This window comes from Micropterus dolomieu, linkage group LG01 (assembly GCF_021292245.1).
Source record: "Micropterus dolomieu isolate WLL.071019.BEF.003 ecotype Adirondacks linkage group LG01, ASM2129224v1, whole genome shotgun sequence".
Lineage (NCBI taxonomy): Eukaryota > Metazoa > Chordata > Actinopteri > Centrarchiformes > Centrarchidae > Micropterus > Micropterus dolomieu.
Genome location: NC_060150.1, coordinates 35998765 through 36017811, shown reverse-complemented (window position 1 = coordinate 36017811; position 19047 = coordinate 35998765). Strand labels below are relative to the sequence as shown.

Below are 19047 nucleotides of genomic sequence, written 5' to 3'. Positions count from 1 at the left end.
AGAGCAATAATGGGTTATTTCTTCTGTCAAATGTTAGCTTAACTTGGTATTTAGCAAATACTCACCCCAACAGTGACATTTTTACTGCGACGTAAATCTACCACGACGTTAACACAAATCACTTCTGCCACCTAATCTACTTCTCCTCTGTACATTCGTGTGATTGGTTTGTTCAAACACACAAAAATACACATCCACATCCATATTATATATATATATATATATACATATATATATCCATATACATATATATATCCATATACACAAGACTTCCAGGCATAACAAAGCTGCATTTTATTCCATTGTTAAGGAGCAGAGAAGAAAACCCATGTCTTCATTTTATTACATAGTAACATGTTTATCTTAACGGTTTCATTTACTCTCATCACATTGTAACATAATACATATTCATATTTCAAAACTTGATTTCCATCTTATTAAATAGGAACAGAATAAATATTCACTTCTGAACGGCATGGCCACGACCTTCTCCATGTCTCTGCAGTGGACACTAGCTGAACAGAAGCTTTCTGAGAACCAGGTGTACTTGTACACAGGACCTTTTCCTTCAGCACCCACACTCTTACTCACATGCACGCACAATTAAACCATACACACTTACCCCAATCTCATACATTCTGATGTATTATACTGCATCATTCCTGCAGTTTTATTAATGACATGTTAACTGAAGATATGTTGTAGCTCCTGTGTACTGTTGTTGATGTACAAAGTGACCCTGACGGTAACACAGACTAGGTAGTTCAGCTAAATAATCAGCCTATGTTACACTAGAAATGCCGATATCTGTGTATGTAATGTAAAAACAAACTATAAAGACCGTACAGGAATTTCATATTACTAACATTGCTTCATTCAGGTGTTGCACTGGTACTGGAACTGAAATATGCTGAGACTATTGCACTGCGAAAGACCAAATTAGAGATGTGTTATACGGGTTCTCATTAGCAGATGCCCCAAACATTAATAATTTTCCAGCACCTATCTCGCGAAGAAGGATTTAAACTGTATAAACTCTAGAAAATCCGAAACAGAAACCAAGAGGAAACGTTGACTTCAGGGTAAACTAGACTTTGTTTTAAAGTGGAGATGATAATCAGGTATTACAATGTAAACAACAATGAACAGCAAAACAAATACTGTATTTTCTCTCCATATTGCACAACTCATACTACTTACAACGTTGAATTCCTGATTATCACATGACTAATGCATTTCATTGAAATATGCAATTCATATGGGTAATGTTAATAATTTGAAAGTGGCTGAGTTTAGTGGGTGACTTTTATGGATGAATTCTGTATTGCAATTATTTGGGACATGTGCATGGAGAGGGCTTAGCAAAGTTCAGAAATAATACTACTAGACGTACAGAATAAAACTTATTTCAAAATTAAATACATAGCTCATACATATCCCAGTAAATCATACATATCTTAACCAACTGTAAAGGGACACTTTAAAATGGATGCTGAAGCTTTAAAATGGTGAATAAAAAAAAAAACAATAACTGATGGTTTCCTGCTTCCATTCTTAACAGATTGCATGTGAGGAGAGTCTTGCTTCAAACCCCCTAAATACAAGCAGTGGTAGGTTATTTACAGCTTACACTGAATAAATCATGTCTAGAAGTGATTTGTGTAGGTCATTTGTGACAAAGAGACGTCATATGTAAAGCGTTAAAGTGAGACTAGTCAGCAGCGGCTACAGGAGCTCCTTAAGCATTAATTCCATCCATTGACATGGGCCTCTGAAGCTTTGTGACAGAGACCAGCGAAACAAAAGAAGAAAATAGAACAATAACTTGCTCAAAACAAAGAATCTAAAAAAATAAAGTTTTGTTAATTCTCTGCATTTATAGTTTCTTTTTTTTCCTGCACTTTTGGTTCAACCTTCAACACAATGGATATTTTTCAAAGAAATTAAACCATGAAAGCGCTATGTACATGCAAAGCCCACTTGGGTCTGCTCAGTTCAGCCAGCCAGGAACTTGATAGGTGTGTTTGTCAGCAAATGGGTCAGTCATGATGCACTGCAAGTATGGGCTGCCTGCAGATCGGGCAGGTGTTGTTTTCAGAGAGCCAGCGGTCGATGCAGTGGATGTGGAATTCATGGGAGCAGGGCAGGCGGCGCAGCTTGTTGCCCTGGGCATAATCATTAATGCAGACACTGCACGCGCGACCCATCTCCCCCTCCAGGCTGGCCTGACCGTAGGTACGTGTGGATAGATTGTCAATCTGCTCTTTGGTCAGGCCTCTAGGGTGTTCGTCGTCCTCCTCATCATTGAGCAAGAAGAAGTGGGCCAACCGCAAAATGGGTAGAGTCCCGTTTTCTACCAGGTTGTTGGTGTCTCTGTTGGTGGCCCGTCCCTCTGTGGTGCTCACTACCCCCCCTCCAAGCCTGGCCTGCCCACCCGGGTCCTCCTCACTTCCTACCATCCCCACCCTCTCCTGATCTACCCCACCTGTACCAACCTGGCCAGCTGGGCTCTCATTTGTATGTAGACGACTGGCTGGGCTGGTGTTACTATTTGGAGCGCTAACATCAGTGTGGCTAGGTGCGACAGTTTCTGAATCAGCCTCTGTCTCCATGAGGGAGCTCAGCTCCCCAAATCCAGTCATGATCTGGCGCAAGATGGAACGCAAGGCAGTGGAGTTGGGCTCCCCTAGTCCTGTCTCACTTATGCGCCTCAGTGGAATCCGGATAGTGCTCACATAGGTGCGTATACCAGCTCGCTCAGAGCGGGAGATGGTGCGTCTAAATCCACCACTGTCACTTTCAAATGTGACAGTATTCTCAGCAACACGGGCACGAGAGCGCGTTCTACTGGCAATGCTGTCCCGATCACGGTTTTCACCGGGTCGAATCCTTCTCACCTGCAGGTCCAGCATGATGGTTGGGTGCCGTCGAACCGCTGAACTTCCTGCTCCTATCACATGCGATTCACTCTCGCGTTCTCCTGTTTCGACAGTTGGCTCTGCAAGAGCTGCAGGTTCTGCCACAGCCTCTCTCGTTTCCATGGAAACAGAGCTTGTGCCACTGCCTGGCTCAACAGTGTTGATAATAGAGCCACTGACACCACTGCTTGATGGTGTAGTCGTACTAGCAACAGGTATTCTGTGCAAAGGGGAACGGCTTCGCCTTGACAAGCGGGATGATACCCCACCCCCTGCTGAAGCCCTGCGTGCACGACCACGAGATCGAGTCCTACTGCCACGCGATTCATATCCCGCTGCTGGGCTCTGAGACCCAGATTGGGGTGACACACGGGGACAGTCTATAGAGGCAGACATGTCATCACTGCCCTGCTCTACTTCAGCATTCAGGGCTTGATGTTGCGACGTTGTAGTTTGATCAAGAGGAGGGTTGGGAACAGTGGGAGGTGGTGCTAAAGAGGGCAAAGTGGCACCTCTCCTCTGAGCAGCAGCTGGGGTGGTCACTGGTGCAGGAAGTGCAGGGGGGCTCATAGAAAGAGTGGTAGTGCTGCTGCGTGTGCGGCGTGTCTGCATCCTCCTACTGAGGGCTGGGCGGGGGGTAGGGTATGGGGCTGGCCTTGGCGTGGTCGAAGGGCGAGGGTTAGAGAAGGAGGAGGCGGAGCGTATAGAGGGTGAAGTTGTGTTTGGGGCACTCACTGGCAGCTCTGCAGTGTCCACAGTGTCATCATGCTCCCCCGGCTCTGGCTGATCATGGTTGATGTTGATTTCAAGGCTAAAGCGGAATTCGCCGCTGTTAGGGTTGGTCCGGCTGACAGCGCGCCACGTCTGGTTGCCACTCTGTCCGCTGCGAGTAGCATTACCAGTGCGTCTGAAAGTGTTCAGCCACTCCAGTAATGAGTCTCCATTAGAGGTTTCTGCTCCAGGCTCTGTGCCCCCTGTAAAACACAAATATGGGTAAGACTATAAACTAACATGTATTCACCCCCAAATCTATTCTCTTATACAGGAAAACCCTATTAAAAATCTGCTGTTTCCCCAGTGTCCACTCACAACACTGACCAGTCTGTTTCATACTACGCTAATATCAATTTGCGATCAGATTGTATATCGACAACTGAAGGGATGATCAACGGTTAGTTTTTCCTATGCTGATATTAAGACAAATTTAACTAACTTGATGTTATAAAGTAACCTCTAGAATTGCCAATCTACAGTGCATTTAGAGAGGTCTCTGGTGGAGTGCTATGTCTGCCTGCTGAGCCCCCGTTAAGAAACCAGTTTGCCGTCTCTTCTCCGTGGATCTGACACCCTCTACTTAGTGTTATAAGAGTAACGAAGCTCCTTTAAGTAACAGGGCAGTGCATAAGGTGTGTGCATAACAAACGTGTGGTTGAGCGAGCAGCAGAAAAGTGACCTGAATTCGAGTGGAACAGAGAAAAGGGTTAGTTGCCAATCTGGTAGTAAATGTACAGTATGGTTTAGAGTGTCTGTGAATTAATGCTGCAGCTTCTCAAGATCAAGAAAAGTATCATCTGTTGCTTCCCAACTGCTGGAAAAGCGAAGGGGGTTAGCCCTGAAGTAAGAAGTGACTTCGGCCCAGGACAAAAACAAATGTCTCCCCCATGCTTCCCGACGATGGTCTCAAAGCTGAGCAGGAAAGGCTAACAATATGCTGCACACCAAACCTTTGCTCTGCACTCCACAAGAGTAGTTAATGTTATGGATGGGATTTGTGACACATGGACTTTTAAAAGGCGCCTTCACTGCCACACATCTTTTACATAACTTGCGAATAGGCTCACCTTTGGCATCTAGTCAAAACCCATAATATCCAGTACATGTACAAGATGTAAATTTTTTTTTACACTACGACTAAGTCATCTATGCTGGTATTTCAATGGCGTGCTGTGACATAACTCCCCCCGCTGTCCCCTAGTGATCGGATTGCCTATCTGCCATCTCGAGGAACCACGATTTAACAATAGGAAAACAGGATCGCCCAACCTTATTTTCCATACCTTACTCAAGGCCAGTAATTCTACTCGATTTACTGCCATGCTAAACTAGACTGACAGTCGAAAAAGCTGTGTTGCAATCTTGTTTAAGATGTCAAACCTAAATAACTGTTTTATCAATATTTGTCCTAAATATATGAAAAATAAATCATGGGCACTCAGTGCTTTGTAAAATCCACAAAAAGCCATCACCTGTTTCACAGTTCTTGAAGTCCAGTCTCAAAACACAGTGTTGTATTATTAAGAGGTGTTTTCATTAATGACTTAACCTAAGGCATATCTCATCATAGCTCGTGAAAGTCAGATAAGATAAGATAAGATAGAGACAAGTCCCTCCCCCTCTTCCCTACCTGCCACCCGTCTCCCTCCAGTCCCCCTCTCTTCTCCCTCGCCGCTGCTGCCCTGCTGTTCTCCAGAATCAGCAGCCTGCGAGCGCTGCTCAGTATTGGGCTGAGATGACATACGCTCTTTCGCTCCATCAAGGCGCTGCCGGAGTTCCTCAGCCGTCACCTCCCCTGTGAAACATATGAACAGCAGCAGTGGGTCAAGAAAAACGATCCCTGCTTCTATACTGAAAGCAGATTATTGAAATCATACATTGTGACACAATGAGTACATTGTAAAGTTCATATGCTTTGAGTATATGTGAAGTGCAGTGGCAATCAGTGTGTTAACATAGCAAGATGTTTCTTTCTCACCAGGGGTGCCAAGCAGGTTGCTGTCTCTCATTAGGCGATACTCCTCTTCACTCAATTCATTAATGAAGTGATAGTATGCCTCCTCCCGTCGAAGACGCTCTGCCTGCCTCCGCCGTTCGTCTCCCCCACCAGGAGGGTCCATCACCATGAAAAGTGCTGGCAGACAAATGAGTGAGGGTATCAGTCAGGGGTGGACTGTGATCTGAAGCAATCCACTATAGCTTTCTATTCAGCATTCAGAAAATAAGGGCTGAAGTCACACAGGGCCTCTGCAACTCCTCTGTTGAAGTGGGCATGCTCATGTGTCATTACAATATGTTGCTGAAGAACAAAACAAGCCAGTGGCTATTTGGTTCTGTTGTGGAAACATACAGAACAAACGTTTTTATCATCTATATATCAAGCATTTCCTGGGTTGTATTGCAAAATAGAGCAAAAATGCTATGCAAGTTAAAGTTGTTCGATTACCTTAGCTTTACAGGGACTAATATCTAGCCATGGACGACAGTTAAGACAACGCCATCCATTTTCTACCGAAAGACTCCACCAGTAAGACACTGAGGAAAGCTACAGTAATCTTGGTAACGTTTAGGCCGAAGACTACCGCGGTACGTTCATCTAACTTAACATGTGGACAAATGCTCAATTCATTCACTGTAAGGGGTAGCTAACATACATCCTAATAACAACGTATTGTTCATGTGAGCTAATATTAGCCAAGTTCCAACAGCAGCTACGGAAGGCCATGTTGAAAGCAGGGGAATAAAGCAACAAAACTGGCGTTGTCATCCTGGTTAGCCACCAATCGCCGGCCTAGTGTGAATGACGGACACGCCGAGCGTCCAATCGCTGCTCGACAAAGGCGGGCCACGATAAACTAAACGGAGGTCTCCTCCATGTAAACGCAGGGCAAAGAAGGAAAGACAAAGAATCTTTATGACAGAGTTAGATTATCGAGATGTTAATGTCTGGCAATAATTAACTGCGTTGTCGGCCAAACACAAGAGTCAGATTTATGGACATTTCAATGGTGCGGAGCGTCATTTTGAATACGCAACGCTTAAGTTGCTAACAGAGCACTAGCAAATTAGCACATCTAACGTTAGCGAATAGCAGTCCGTCGACACAAGTGTTAGCTGACTCCCCAGCGAGCTGTGAGGCTGAATAACTGCTCAGATATAAACGTGACAGACACTTTTATCAAGCAGTTCGTGTATACGGAACATAACACTTGACCCTAGCATCATTTTATAAGACATGACAATGACATTAAAAGGAATTTACTACCTGACAAAGCAGCGGTAATATGGACGGGTTGCTTTGCTCCCTTCTCTCTCCAACCAAGATGGGACCAGTGGTGCTACAATACACCGTCCGCCAGAAACAACCTGCCTGGCTACATTGGTTCCTGGGTGACACAACATCTGCAAAACATGTCTTAAAGTTTGTTCACTTTGTTGTCAGATGGGTACACTGAATGTCAGGAGTGCACAGCAACATTAATCTTGTTATTTAATCAATTTTGTGAAACTATACGTTGAATTATTTGGATTTATATTGCAGTTTTTCCTCACTGCAGTTTTAAGCTACATTATGCAGTAATAGTAGACAATCTACAACATAAATTTATCTTTATGTATGTCTTAGATAACTGACACATTCTTAAAACATTTTTTTTTATTTATTTTAATTTTACACTTTTATTAAACATTTACATTTACTTTGAATGCAATATTGTGGTATTGCTACTTTTTCAATTAAACAATTAAAGGATTTGAGTTCTTTACCACCCAAACCAGTCGTCAGCTCAGGTCTCATGGCTTGTCAGTAGCCTCCAACATAAAGTAGTGATATTACAATGTCAAAAATACAACTCATACAGTATGACTGAACAGCATTGTAATGTGTTGAACAGTGTATTTAACTGTAGGATCTCACCAGCATCACCACAATGAAGTCTAGCATATGCCCCAAGAAAAACCCTTTGTTTTCAGTATTTCAAATATTCATATCTCACTCATACCTGCCAGTGTTTTGTTTGTTTGGCAGTTGTTTTATTTGTTTCTCACACAGCCATGTTCATCGTTGCACATATTGATGATATGACCATTTAATCATTAAATATTGCCCAATGAAAAAAAATACTCCTGCATACTGGTATTCTTCAAGTGAGTCTGTGCTAATGGGTTGTTGTTGATATAAACCCCCAGCGATGTTTTAATGAAATTACATAAGTTGACCATAGTTTGTGGTAATGTGTAACCTCCAGATGAATTGTGGTCCAGCTTTAGCCTCTTTTAAATCCAAATAAAATAAAGCTTCTGCAGTGTTCCTTTACTTGTTTAATTCTTTTCTATTCTGCACGTGAAATTCTCTCCTTAAATTTGGCTACATATTACTGCACTATAACTTCCATATCCCATTTCATTTTATTCTGTTTAGATTGATTTATATTTTAATCTATACTGGGTTTTAAATATTTTTTTATTCCTTTCTTTGCCCTATAAAGCTCTTTGAATGACCTGTGTGCGTGAAAGGTCTCAATAAACCTTTCTAATAAGTATTTCTAACTGGTATCATACATTTAGGAATAATTTACTTATTGTCTTATGCGGAGCAAAATATAATCTCCTAATCAGCTTTAATTCAAAACAAATGGATTCATATTTTCTGTTATACTGAGGTTATAGACACAAATATATGATACATCTCTTTATGCGCCTGTATTCTAGCATAGAAATATGCCACGATATGACAAAATAGGTGTATTTCTTCATCATACAGTTGTTATGATTGAATATAGTTATACATGAACTCAAATTTTTGCGAGTATACATTTCTACGTGGTATAACCTGTCTTCCCAGTTTCTTTCACTGCTGCAGGGCTGTGCTTCACGACGTTTTACGACAGTGCCGTGCGTGAATACACCGTCGTTACCGAGTGAAGTGCGTCTGCTTGGAGCAAATACCGGCTGAGAGAAACGCCGCAACAAGAGAAAGGAATATATTTCGGGCTCGTTTGCCAGCTCGACTATCTCCGAGCACCGTGCATCTCCTCCGGCACAAACAATTTGACCCGCAACCTCGATGTGGAAGCTGGGCTGAAGGAAGAAAGGGCCACGCTGGGGAAGGCAACTAGCCGAATTACCAAACCGAGCTCGCTGGAGTAGCCTAGTTGCCTCCCAAGCGACGCTTTAAAAAGGAAGGAGCGGATACACTTGGCCCAAACAGTGGTGAAAATGGACTATGATTTTAAAGTGAAGCTGACCGGAGAAAGAGAGCGTGTCGAGGACCTGTTCGAATACGAAGGATGCAAAGTGGGAAGAGGCACCTACGGTCATGTTTACAAGGCGAAGAGAAAAGATGGGTGAGTTGATGACCAGCAAGGCCTCTAGCCAGGGAACCCTTCTCCAGCCGGCCTCTCTCTCCCAAATACATTTTAATTACTTCTCTCATTTCTTTCCCCTTCAAGGCTGGACTCGTGTGCTACTCTGGCAGAGGAGGCATGTTGTTGTTGGAGATTTAGGTAGAGAAATAAGAGAACAATGTGAAGGGCTGATGAAGCTTAGTGACGGCTGTAAAAACACTGACATCTGGTTTACCGTTGTGACCGTGGTTTGCCTGTCTTGTGTCGTTTTTGTTCACATATTTCCGATGCATCTATTTTTGTGCGGCGCTGTTGCACAACAGCAGGCGTCATGTTATTTGTAAAACGAAGAGCCTTTATAGGTGGTGAATGTAGAACACAGCAGGTGCATGTGCAAACACTTCCTTATGGTGTCAATGGCCCTCCTTTTAGAGGAACCCCTTTTTTTTATTATCTTACTCAAGGTAAATATCTAATATTGTAGAGGAATCTGGCACATGAGGGCAGATTTTGGTGCTTTCAGATGTAGTATTTTTGAAAAGCTTTGCGATCTATAATCTAACATGCGTACATATTTGGTGTTTTCTTGCTCCTCTTTTGTCATATTTTTTTAATTTTAACCTCAGCCCACCTTAAGTCCCTTGTTTGAAGTACTTTTTGGCATTTTTTGCATTTTAATCAACAGCGGAGAGATGACATGCAATAAGGGGAGGGAAAGATGGTCCGCTGAATCTGGACCAGAACCATAGACACCGTGGATCATGGTCAGCACCTTCAGAACACCAGGGTTCAACCCGCTCTCATTTCTCCTTTTTTCATACTGGTTCTAATGCAACCGTGTAACCGTCTTAGGTGTGTCTGGACCAGAGCTTGGGAGAGCTGATGGCAGCTTGAGCTACTAGGCCCATACTAACCCCATTATCACATCCCTGGCAGCATACTGGCAGCCGGAACCACACAAAAGAGCCCTAAAGTGTTTAAAGATGTTTGTATTCACTTTAAGAGGCTGCTGCTGTTTATGAGACTCTGTGAGCTCATTTTTGCTGCAGCGGTTGGATGGGGCCTGAGGAGGCACAAAGCATGGGTTTATGAGATGATTTAGGCCAGAGGGAGGGGTTATACCCGATTCATTCAAGTGCGAGCCAGTCCCAGTGCTCTGTTTGTCCCTTGCCAGCTGCCAGACAGGGCCTGTTTCCTCTCCCCCTCTATTGTTTTGAGCCTCAGAGGTGAGCTTGATTACACAAATCTGGAGGTAATGCAACTCTGCCTCTTGTCAGAGTCCCTGTGCCAGCTGCCAAGTGCCCCCCTTTTATGTTTCTGTGCAGACAGCTCTCAGGGGGCCCACAGTCTGGTCTGGTGTTGATGTTGCTCTGCCTTTCTGTTTGTAGGAAGGATGATAAGGACTACGCCCTCAAGCAGATTGAAGGCACTGGCATCTCCATGTCAGCCTGCAGAGAGATTGCAGTAAGGACTGCTTGGCTTATTCTGTTCCTTTTTGTTTGGTCTCGGTTAAACATCCTCATGCCATTCCTAGGTGGTTTATGTAATGTCCGAATCACCTTCACAGTATAGCTTTTGTTAAGGAAGCAACATAAAACACGAGCTAGACAGAATCACAGAGGGTAGACACAATTTCATGAATACTTCAAACATCCTGTGCTTTAAAAAAAGTGTTATTTTGTTGCAAGTCGTTTTTATTGTATTGCCTTAAGTTGTACAGGTGTTATCGTGTCCACCCTGTTTGTATTATTTATAGTAATCAGTTCAGTCAGTTCGTCACTTTTAGTTAAAACATGCAATAATTAGTACAAATTGGCTGTTTGTCATTCATGACTTCTGCTGTGAGTGTGTGTGGTCAGTCCTCTGATTGGGTTTGTGTATTGCAGCTGCTGCGGGAGCTGAAGCACCCCAATGTCATCTCACTGCAGAAGGTTTTCCTGTCACACGCAGACCGCAAAGTATGGCTGCTCTTTGACTACGCCGAACATGATCTCTGGGTAAAATGCACACACACTGGAGTTGCATGGCATGCCTTGTCAAACATATTGCAATCTTGTCTACTCAATATGACATTATAAGTGAGAATGCATGTGAATATTTTCTGTATAATTAATTTTCTTTATTAGTTTAGACCAACACAAGCGCATACTGCCACCCATATAATTAAGCACATAAAGTACGTTGAGAGTATTCAGACCCTTCGCTCAGTACTTAGTTGAAGCGCCTTTGGCAACAATTACAGCCTCAAGTCTTCTTTGGTATCACATGACAAGCTTTGCACACCTGGATTTGGGGATTTTCTGCCATTCTTCTCGGCAAATCCTCTGAAGCTCTGTGAGCTTGAATGGGGTATTTCCAGAGATGTTCCACTGGGTTCAAGCTTGGGCTCTAGCGAGGCCACTGGAGGACATTCACAGAGTTTTCCCTAGGCCACTCCTGGCTGTGTGCTCATGGTCAGGGTCATTGTCCTCTGCCCAATGTGAGGTTCTGAGGTTTTATTAAAGAATTCTCTGTACCTTGCTCTGTTCAGCTTTCATTCAACGCTGACCAGTCCCTGCCTCTGAAAATCACCCCCACAGCGTGATGCTGCCACCATCATGCTTCCCCACTGAGAAGGTATTACATAGGTGAGGAGTGGTGCCTCGTTTCCTCCAGAAATGATGCTTAGAATAAAGGCCAAACAGTTCAATCTTGGTTTCATCAGATCAGAGAATCTATTCACACTCTTCCTCCTTTAGGTGCTTTTTTGCTCCAAGCGGGCTTTCATGTGTCTTTCGCTGAGGACAAGCGTCCGTCTGACAGGATCTCTGGAGCTCCTCCAGAGTGATGATTGATTTCTCTTCACTTACCAAGACCCTTCTCCACCGATTGCTCAGTTTTCAAGCTCTAGGAGGAGTCCTGGTTGTTCCAATCTGTCTAGTTAGGAAGCATAAGCAGTTGTGAATCAGTGTCACTTATTTTGGTGCACATGAAAGTGACAACAGGTGCACTGGAGAGGCAACAGCAAGACAACACCCAAAATGGAATGGTTTTGCAGGTTGTGACCACAGATAATTATTCTCTCCTCCCCCTTTTGCATTTTGCTAGTGTCCTTGTTGCTACTGGTAGCATAAGGTGGTACCTGCAGCCCATTCAGGTTGCACAGGTAGTCCAGCTCTTCCGGGTTGGTACATCCATAAGTGCTGTCACAAGAAAGTTTACTGTGTCTTCCAGCAAAGTCTCAAGAGCACGGAAGAGATACCACAAGATGAGCCATTACGCGAGGACATCTACCAGGGCCTTAGGGGGGCATCAACCCAGCAGCAGGGTCTGCTACTTTTTGCGAGGAGGAACAGGAGGAGCACTGCCAGAGTTCTACAGAATAACCTCCAGTGAGATACTCCGTGCATGTTTCTGACCAAACTGTCAGAAACACTCCATGAGAGTGGTGTGAGGGCCCAATGTCCTCTAGTGGGATCCGAAACACCAGAATTGGCAGGTCTGCCATTTATTCCCCGTTCTCTTGAGATGAGAGCAGGTTCACACTGAGCACATGTGACAGACGTGAAAGAGTCTGGAGACGCCATGGTGAACATTATTCTGCCTGCAACATCATCCAGCATGATGGGTTTGGAGATGGGTCAGTGATGGTCTGGGGAGGCATATCCTTAGAGGGCCGCACAGACCTCCACGTGCTAGCCAACGGTACCCTGACTGCTTTTAGGTACCGCGATGAAATCCTCAGAGCCATTGTCAGACCTTATGCTGGTGCAGTGGGTCCTGGGTTCCTCCTGGTGCAGAACAATGCCCGGCCTCATGTGGCCAGAGTGTGTAGGCAGTCCCTGGATGGCGATAGCATTGATGCCACTGACTGGCCTTCACGTTTCCCAGACCTGAATCCAACTTAGAACCTCTGGTACGTTGTATTGGTGCTTTCGACGCCACCTATTAGCGCCACAGACTATCCAGGAGCTCAATGTTGCCCTGATCCAGTTCTGGGAGGAGATCCCCCAGCACACCATCTGCCGTCTCATCAGGAGCATGCCCAGACGTTTCCAGGAGTGCAAACAGGCACGTGGGGGCCGAAAATAAACCCGAGTCACATTATAAGTTGTTGTAATGAAAGTGACAAAAGTTGGATCAGCCTGCAGTTAAATTTTATTTGCTTTGATATTCAGTGATTTTGAATCCAGCCCTGTGTCGGTTGGTGACTTTGGTTTCCACTGACCATTGTTACGTCATTTTGTTCTCAACAAGTTATACAATGCACAGTAAAAAAACATTTTTTTTGCCTACAGATTTTTGAGCAGTATATTTTTGTATCTTATGGTGTTCTTTTGCACATATGTATAACATTTCCGTTTTTTAATTAAAATGGAGATTACTCATAGTGCTGATGCATTTATACTCATACATGTAAGGAAGGAGACTATAAATGGAGCTCATCATGCATTGCGAAGTCTTGTGAAAGCACACACATACAGTGAGAAGTATTGAACATTTGGTAGTCAAACCTCTGCTGCATCACAGTTGGCAGGGTGTCAGAGCTGAGTTAAAATGCCATTTTCTTCCACAAAGCTGCAGCACTCGCATTCCCCTCCCAAGGAAGTGGAAACACATGCCACACACACATCCGCCGTACTCATCTTGCCTGTAGCACAAACTTAGATTTGTGACCACACAAACGTAAAAAAGGACACACAATTGTGGATTTCAGTCATCGTGTGGGCACATACGACAATCACTATTATCTTGTCTTTCCGTAGCACATCATTAAGTTCCACAGAGCCTCCAAGGCCAACAAGAAGCCACTTCAGCTGCCTAGAGGAATGGTCAAGTCTCTGCTCTACCAGATCCTGGATGGCATCCATTACCTCCACGCCAACTGGGTCCTCCACAGAGACCTTGTAAGAGGATTGGGGAGGAAAAGGGAGGAGAGAAGAGGGAAAATATTTAGGTAGAAGGGAAAACAGTTGAGAGATTGGAAGACTGTTATTGGGCAGGCAAGTCAAATGCATGTGAAGCTGAGTCAGTCTGCATCTGTTTAGTTATGGCCCATAGCTACCTGTTTGCACATGTATTACATTATTTTTGTATGTAGGTTAATAGTGATTTATAAACAGGTTTATTGTGTCCGCTTGGATACACTTGTTCTGTAATAGTTGTTCTGGTGGAAGGTTATTCCATAAAAGCTGAATTTTAATTCTAGATTAATATCAATATTATAATATTATTAGTTCTGTAAGATAATAACTAAATATTATTCCTGCTGGTTTAGAGATTTTAACAGTTCAATTTAAATGCCAGATTATTTACCATTAAAATAAACTGATTTATAAAATGAGAAAAGGTAGACCTTCTCTTGTGGGATGTAGTGGATTTATTTGTCCACTAGAGGGAAGCAACAAAGAGTTTTGATTACACACCATTTACAGGACAGTAGTAGTTCAGAAACTAGGCCTTATGGGAATGAATCTCAGTTAATTTGTGGTCATTATTTTTTTTAATATTTGAATTGTGGCAACATGTATACAATTGTGTATCTGTCTCTTGTCTCCCCTCAGAAACCAGCTAATATTTTAGTTATGGGGGAAGGGCCAGAGAGGGGAAGAGTAAAGATTGGTATGTAAAATGTCTCCTTTTTTAAAATATGATGTCATTTATTGTTTAAGCTTGTCATTACTCTACTGACTATGATGGCTATCCTGCAGCGGACATGGGGTTTGCCCGTCTCTTCAATTCACCGCTAAAGCCTTTAGCCGATCTCGACCCTGTGGTGGTCACCTTCTGGTACAGAGCACCTGAACTACTGCTGGGGGCTCGGCACTACACCAAAGCCATCGGTGAGTTTTGGGAAACACCAAGCGCAGCTTCCCATGTGTGAACATGTGCAACCACTGATTTTAGTGACAGCTTGTGATCGTGTGTGCCCTGCTTTTCTTTCAGACATCTGGGCGATTGGCTGCATCTTTGCGGAGCTGCTGACGTCTGAGCCCATATTCCACTGTCGCCAGGAGGACATCAAGACCAGTAACCCATACCACCATGACCAACTTGACCGCATCTTTAACGTCATGGGCTTCCCTGCTGGTGAGAGTCCAATGCTGCCAGACTATGGGGGGAAAAATTTTAAATCCTTAAATATGTGCTGATTTGTTAATAATATAGCTGAATTGCTTCAAAAGGGGATGTGTTATTTGACATTAAAGGAAATAAGTACTTCTGATTTTCCAAATGTTTTTATGTTTATGGTGTTCAGCTGCCATTATACCAAAATGCCACAGCTGCGGTGTTGCCTTTTCATTGGAAAAATGCTGTGGAAAGATAAGCATTTTCCGTTCCTAGCAGAGGCAGATTACTCCCTGGTCTTTTCTTGCTCCTTTTTCTTGAGGCAGTAATGTGGTCTGTGGGCTCTAAACATCAATCCACTGACACGATAGATGAAGCCAAGTCACAGCAGAACAGAAACTTTTACTTGCAGCGCTACATTTGGGCCTATATTTTCCAGTTCACTTAAGCTGCTTCTGATCTTTTTTTTTTCTCCTCCTACCATCTCTGCTGCTGTGCTCGTGTAAATCACCAGTCTGTCTGCTGGATTTTGTTTTCATTCTGCAGGAAACCAAACCTTACAAATGTTGCATCTGGGCAAATTTTATAATTCTTTTGCAACGTTTGGCAAATACATTTATGGAGGTTCTAAGTGAAAAACATAGATATAATTGATATGAATATATAAAAATGTGCTCTTAGCAAAGGGTTGTTGTGGCGAAAATCAAGAGAACTTCTGCTTTAAAAAAAAAAGATTGTAATCCAGAGCCTCCAGCCTAAATAATCTGTTCATGACGGGAGGGAGGGTGTGACATGGTGTAATCCTGTCTTTTTCTCATTTGACAGATAAAGACTGGGAGGACATCAAAAAGATGCCAGAACACTCCACACTGATGAAAGACTTTAGGAGGAACACGTGAGTCTGCAGAGCACCACTGTCCTACTTTTCTTAAAGATCAGAAACAAAGTCAGAGCAAAGCAAAGTGCTGTGTCTGCAGGCAAAAAATACATTTTTGTACGTTGTAGACAATTCTGACTTAACCATGTAATAGCGCTGCTATTCTTGTATGTGGTAATCGTACTGAAGGCATGATATTAACATAATTTTCTCCTTCACAGATACACAAACTGCAGCCTTATAAAGTACATGGAAAAACATAAAGTCAAACCAGACAGCAAAGCATTCCACTTGGTGAGTTTAAACGCCTCTGTTAAAGGACAACTCCATGTACTACATTTTCATAACTTATTGATATTATGATTTCAAATCCATGACAACCATGTAACTATAGTGTGGTTCTCCACAATAAATGAGGCGTGCTTTGTCATTATCCCACTTCTATTAATGGTTTCTTGTTTGAGGCTTACATTGTTTGCAATTGATTAAAGCTGCAGAAGCTGCTGACCATGGACCCCATCCGTAGAATCACATCTGAGCAGGCCATGCAGGACCCCTACTTTTTGGAGGAGCCCCTGCCTACCTCTGAGTCAGTCACAGCGCATACACACACACCCCTAAATATCTATCTTGTGCTACTACTTAGCTTAAGTCACATGACCTAGGAACGTCTACCACGTTGAACAAGTCCCTTAGCTTATTAGCTCAGAGTCATGGGAATAAATCTTTGAAGTTGACTCTTTGCATTTTTTCTCCAGTGTGTTTGCAGGCTGCCAGATCCCCTACCCCAAGAGGGAGTTCCTGACAGAGGAGGAGCCAGAGGACAAGGCAGACAAAGTAAGAAATCCGTGTAACACATACTGTTACTACAGTCATTCAACATGAATATTTACAGAAAGGTAACGGGAGACATTGCAAAGAGGTAGTAAATACACAATAGGGCTGATAATTGTTTATAGTGTATACAGGTACAACAGTCTTTGTTTTATTCATTTTTTTTTTTTTTGGACTATCAGAAGAACCAGCAGCAGCAACAGGGAAACAACCACACGAATGGGGCGGGGCACACTGGCAACCCTGACAACAGCCACGCCCAGGGCCCGCCTCTGAAGAAAGTGCGAGTTGTCCCGCCCACCACTACCTCAGGTGGCCTCATCATGACCTCAGACTACCAGGTAGGTCCGCTCACCACCCGTCTCTTATTCCCACTCACAGTTTCTGAAATTATGAAGTTAAGTATTGCAGTACATGCTCTCTCAAGGTAGGATTTTGCTTTTATGATAAACAATTTTTACACAAAATTGTAATGGAAATACATTTATAATATATATTTTACACAAAGAAAATTCAACTTCTGCTTTTTCATGCACACATACCACAGTCCCCAGACAGTATGAAATATGGAAACTAACTTATGTATAAAGACCCAATGACAGTTGTCACATGCTTTGATGCCGTTACGTACTATGTCTAGTCCATGCTAGTCCATGCAACCAGCTGGCATCCAGTGTAGTGGTATGTTATTGCCACCTAAGTTTTACCTCCTGTACGCAATGCAGTAATCAGACCTTTATTTGTTCCACGTTTCATTTTTTGCAGTATGATTGACAGCTCTTGTCTTTTCCCCTCTCTCTCATGTTAGCTTGGCGTTTGATGTCGAACCAATGTGTGTAGTTAATAAGATTTAATGAACAACTTGTTGTCTTCCTCTCTGCAGCGCTCCAATCCACATGCTGCCTACCAGAACCCTGGACCAAGCACATCACTGCCGCAAAGCAGCATGGGATACTCCTCTACCTCCCAACAGCCGCCCCAGTACTCCCACCAGACCCACCGCTACTGAGACACCTCTCTCACTCACTCACTCTCTCACACACACACACACACACACACACACACACACACACACACACACACACACACACACACACACACACACACTGAGTATATACATATATACATACACACGCATACACAGCCCTCACAATGCCCACCTGAACGAATGTACTGAGGGATGTGGGGATGTCCAAGGAAACAAATCTGCCCCCCACCCCACCCCACAGAGGGCACCTAGTCTGCAGCAGTCTGTTAGCTCAGAATGACAACAGTCTATACTTCCTCAAGTAACCCCAGTATTAGAAACACCGCTATAGAGCAAAACCTGACGGGTGAAACGCGAGGCGGGAGGATGAGAAGAATGGATACTGTGGTGGAATCCAAGCTGTTTCTGTTACTCGGACGTGATCAAACCAGCCAAGAAAGGATGGCTTGGTTTGTGGGGGAGACGCATTTTGTCTGTTGTGTCGTCTCCTTCCCTCTTCTTCTCCACCTGTCTCCACACCACGCCCTACCTTCTTCCCGTCAAAGCTTGGATGAGACTGTAAGCTGCTATGTGACTGACATAGTTGGACAGATTCCTTGTCCAACTGTGTGTGTGTGTGTGTGTGGCCCTGTGAGGAGCAGAGGACTGAACTGAGCTGCTGTGAAGCATGCTGGGAGGATGTGTAGCCCCCACAGCTGTGGCATTGAGGGTTTTGAGAAAGGACAAAAAAAAAGATGACAAAAAAAGATTTTAGTAGTTTATAATTTAATCTGTTTCATGGTTTTGTTTTCATGGTAAGAGTGGCAAAGCAGCTTACTGATGCTCAGCTGCTGTATGCTGTGGGCAAGCCTTACAACATGAAGACAAAACCAACCAATCGCATGGAGGACGGCAGATGGAACATGCATTGTACTGTATTGTATTGAAATATTTTACATGAAGCAAGTATCCTGACAATAAAAGTGAAAACGTTTAATATTGTTGCTGTTTTGTGTGTGTGTGTGTGTGTGTGTGTGTGTGTGTGTGTGCGCACGCGCGTAAGCAGCTGATGAGTGATGCAAACTCAACCAAACTTTAATGATATTTTATCTTTCTTTTCTTTTGCCATTTCTACTTCACAAAGCTGCATAATTCATACAAATCCCATTAGCTGTCAGGAAACGTGGAAAGAATTGCTGGAAGAAACAGGTTTATAAGATCAGTCTTTGCACTTGTGTCACCAAAAACTCACAAGGTAATTTTTCAATCTTTACTTATAATAAT

General features: G+C 43.4%; 2 protein-coding genes across 3 annotated transcripts; one reads left to right on the top strand and one right to left on the bottom strand.

Annotated features, from left to right (window-relative positions):
* Positions 1 to 270: 270 nt before the first annotated feature.
* rnf6 (ring finger protein (C3H2C3 type) 6) lies at positions 271 to 7063 on the bottom strand. 2 transcript variants are annotated; one of them, XM_046067448.1, is made up of 4 exons: positions 6958 to 7063; positions 5671 to 5826; positions 5323 to 5487; positions 271 to 3892 (listed from the first exon to the last, which is right to left on the bottom strand). In XM_046067448.1, the coding sequence occupies exons 2-4, from the start codon at positions 5816 to 5818 to the stop codon at positions 2040 to 2042; spliced, it is 2166 nt and encodes a 721-aa protein (XP_045923404.1). In that variant the 5' UTR covers positions 5819 to 5826; positions 6958 to 7063; the 3' UTR covers positions 271 to 2039. The 2 variants fall into 2 exon arrangements, with proteins under 2 accessions (XP_045923404.1, XP_045923394.1); XM_046067438.1 differs by lacking the exon at positions 6958 to 7063 and adding an exon at positions 6139 to 6793.
* A 1498-nt stretch (positions 7064 to 8561) lies between these two features.
* Positions 8562 to 18760, top strand: cdk8 (cyclin-dependent kinase 8). Its single transcript, XM_046067659.1, has 13 exons — positions 8562 to 9037; positions 10426 to 10501; positions 10924 to 11034; positions 13783 to 13923; positions 14581 to 14638; positions 14728 to 14859; positions 14963 to 15106; positions 15911 to 15980; positions 16184 to 16256; positions 16454 to 16551; positions 16721 to 16799; positions 16979 to 17137; positions 17680 to 18760. The coding sequence occupies exons 1-13, from the start codon at positions 8910 to 8912 to the stop codon at positions 17803 to 17805; spliced, it is 1395 nt and encodes a 464-aa protein (XP_045923615.1). The 5' UTR covers positions 8562 to 8909; the 3' UTR covers positions 17806 to 18760.
* The last annotated feature ends 287 nt before the right edge of the window (positions 18761 to 19047 follow it).

Bases quoted from the DNA above. Each gene is read 5' to 3' on its own strand.
- rnf6 (XM_046067448.1), bottom strand. From the start codon at position 5,818: ATGGTGATGGACCCTCCTGGTGGGGGAGACGAACGGCGGAGGCAGGCA. The intron at 5,488-5,670 runs GTGAGAAAGAAA...TATGTTTCACAG, and splicing joins CAACCTGCTTGGCACCCCTG to GGGAGGTGACGGCTGAGGAA. The intron at 3,893-5,322 runs GTAGGGAAGAGG...TGTGTTTTACAG, and splicing joins TGGAGGGAGACGGGTGGCAG to GGGGCACAGAGCCTGGAGCA.
- cdk8 (XM_046067659.1), top strand. From the start codon at position 8,910: ATGGACTATGATTTTAAAGTGAAGCTGACCGGAGAAAGAGAGCGTGTC. The intron at 10,502-10,923 runs GTAAGGACTGCT...TGTGTATTGCAG, and splicing joins CAGCCTGCAGAGAGATTGCA to CTGCTGCGGGAGCTGAAGCA. The intron at 16,552-16,720 runs GTCAGTCACAGC...TTTTTTCTCCAG, and splicing joins GAGCCCCTGCCTACCTCTGA to TGTGTTTGCAGGCTGCCAGA.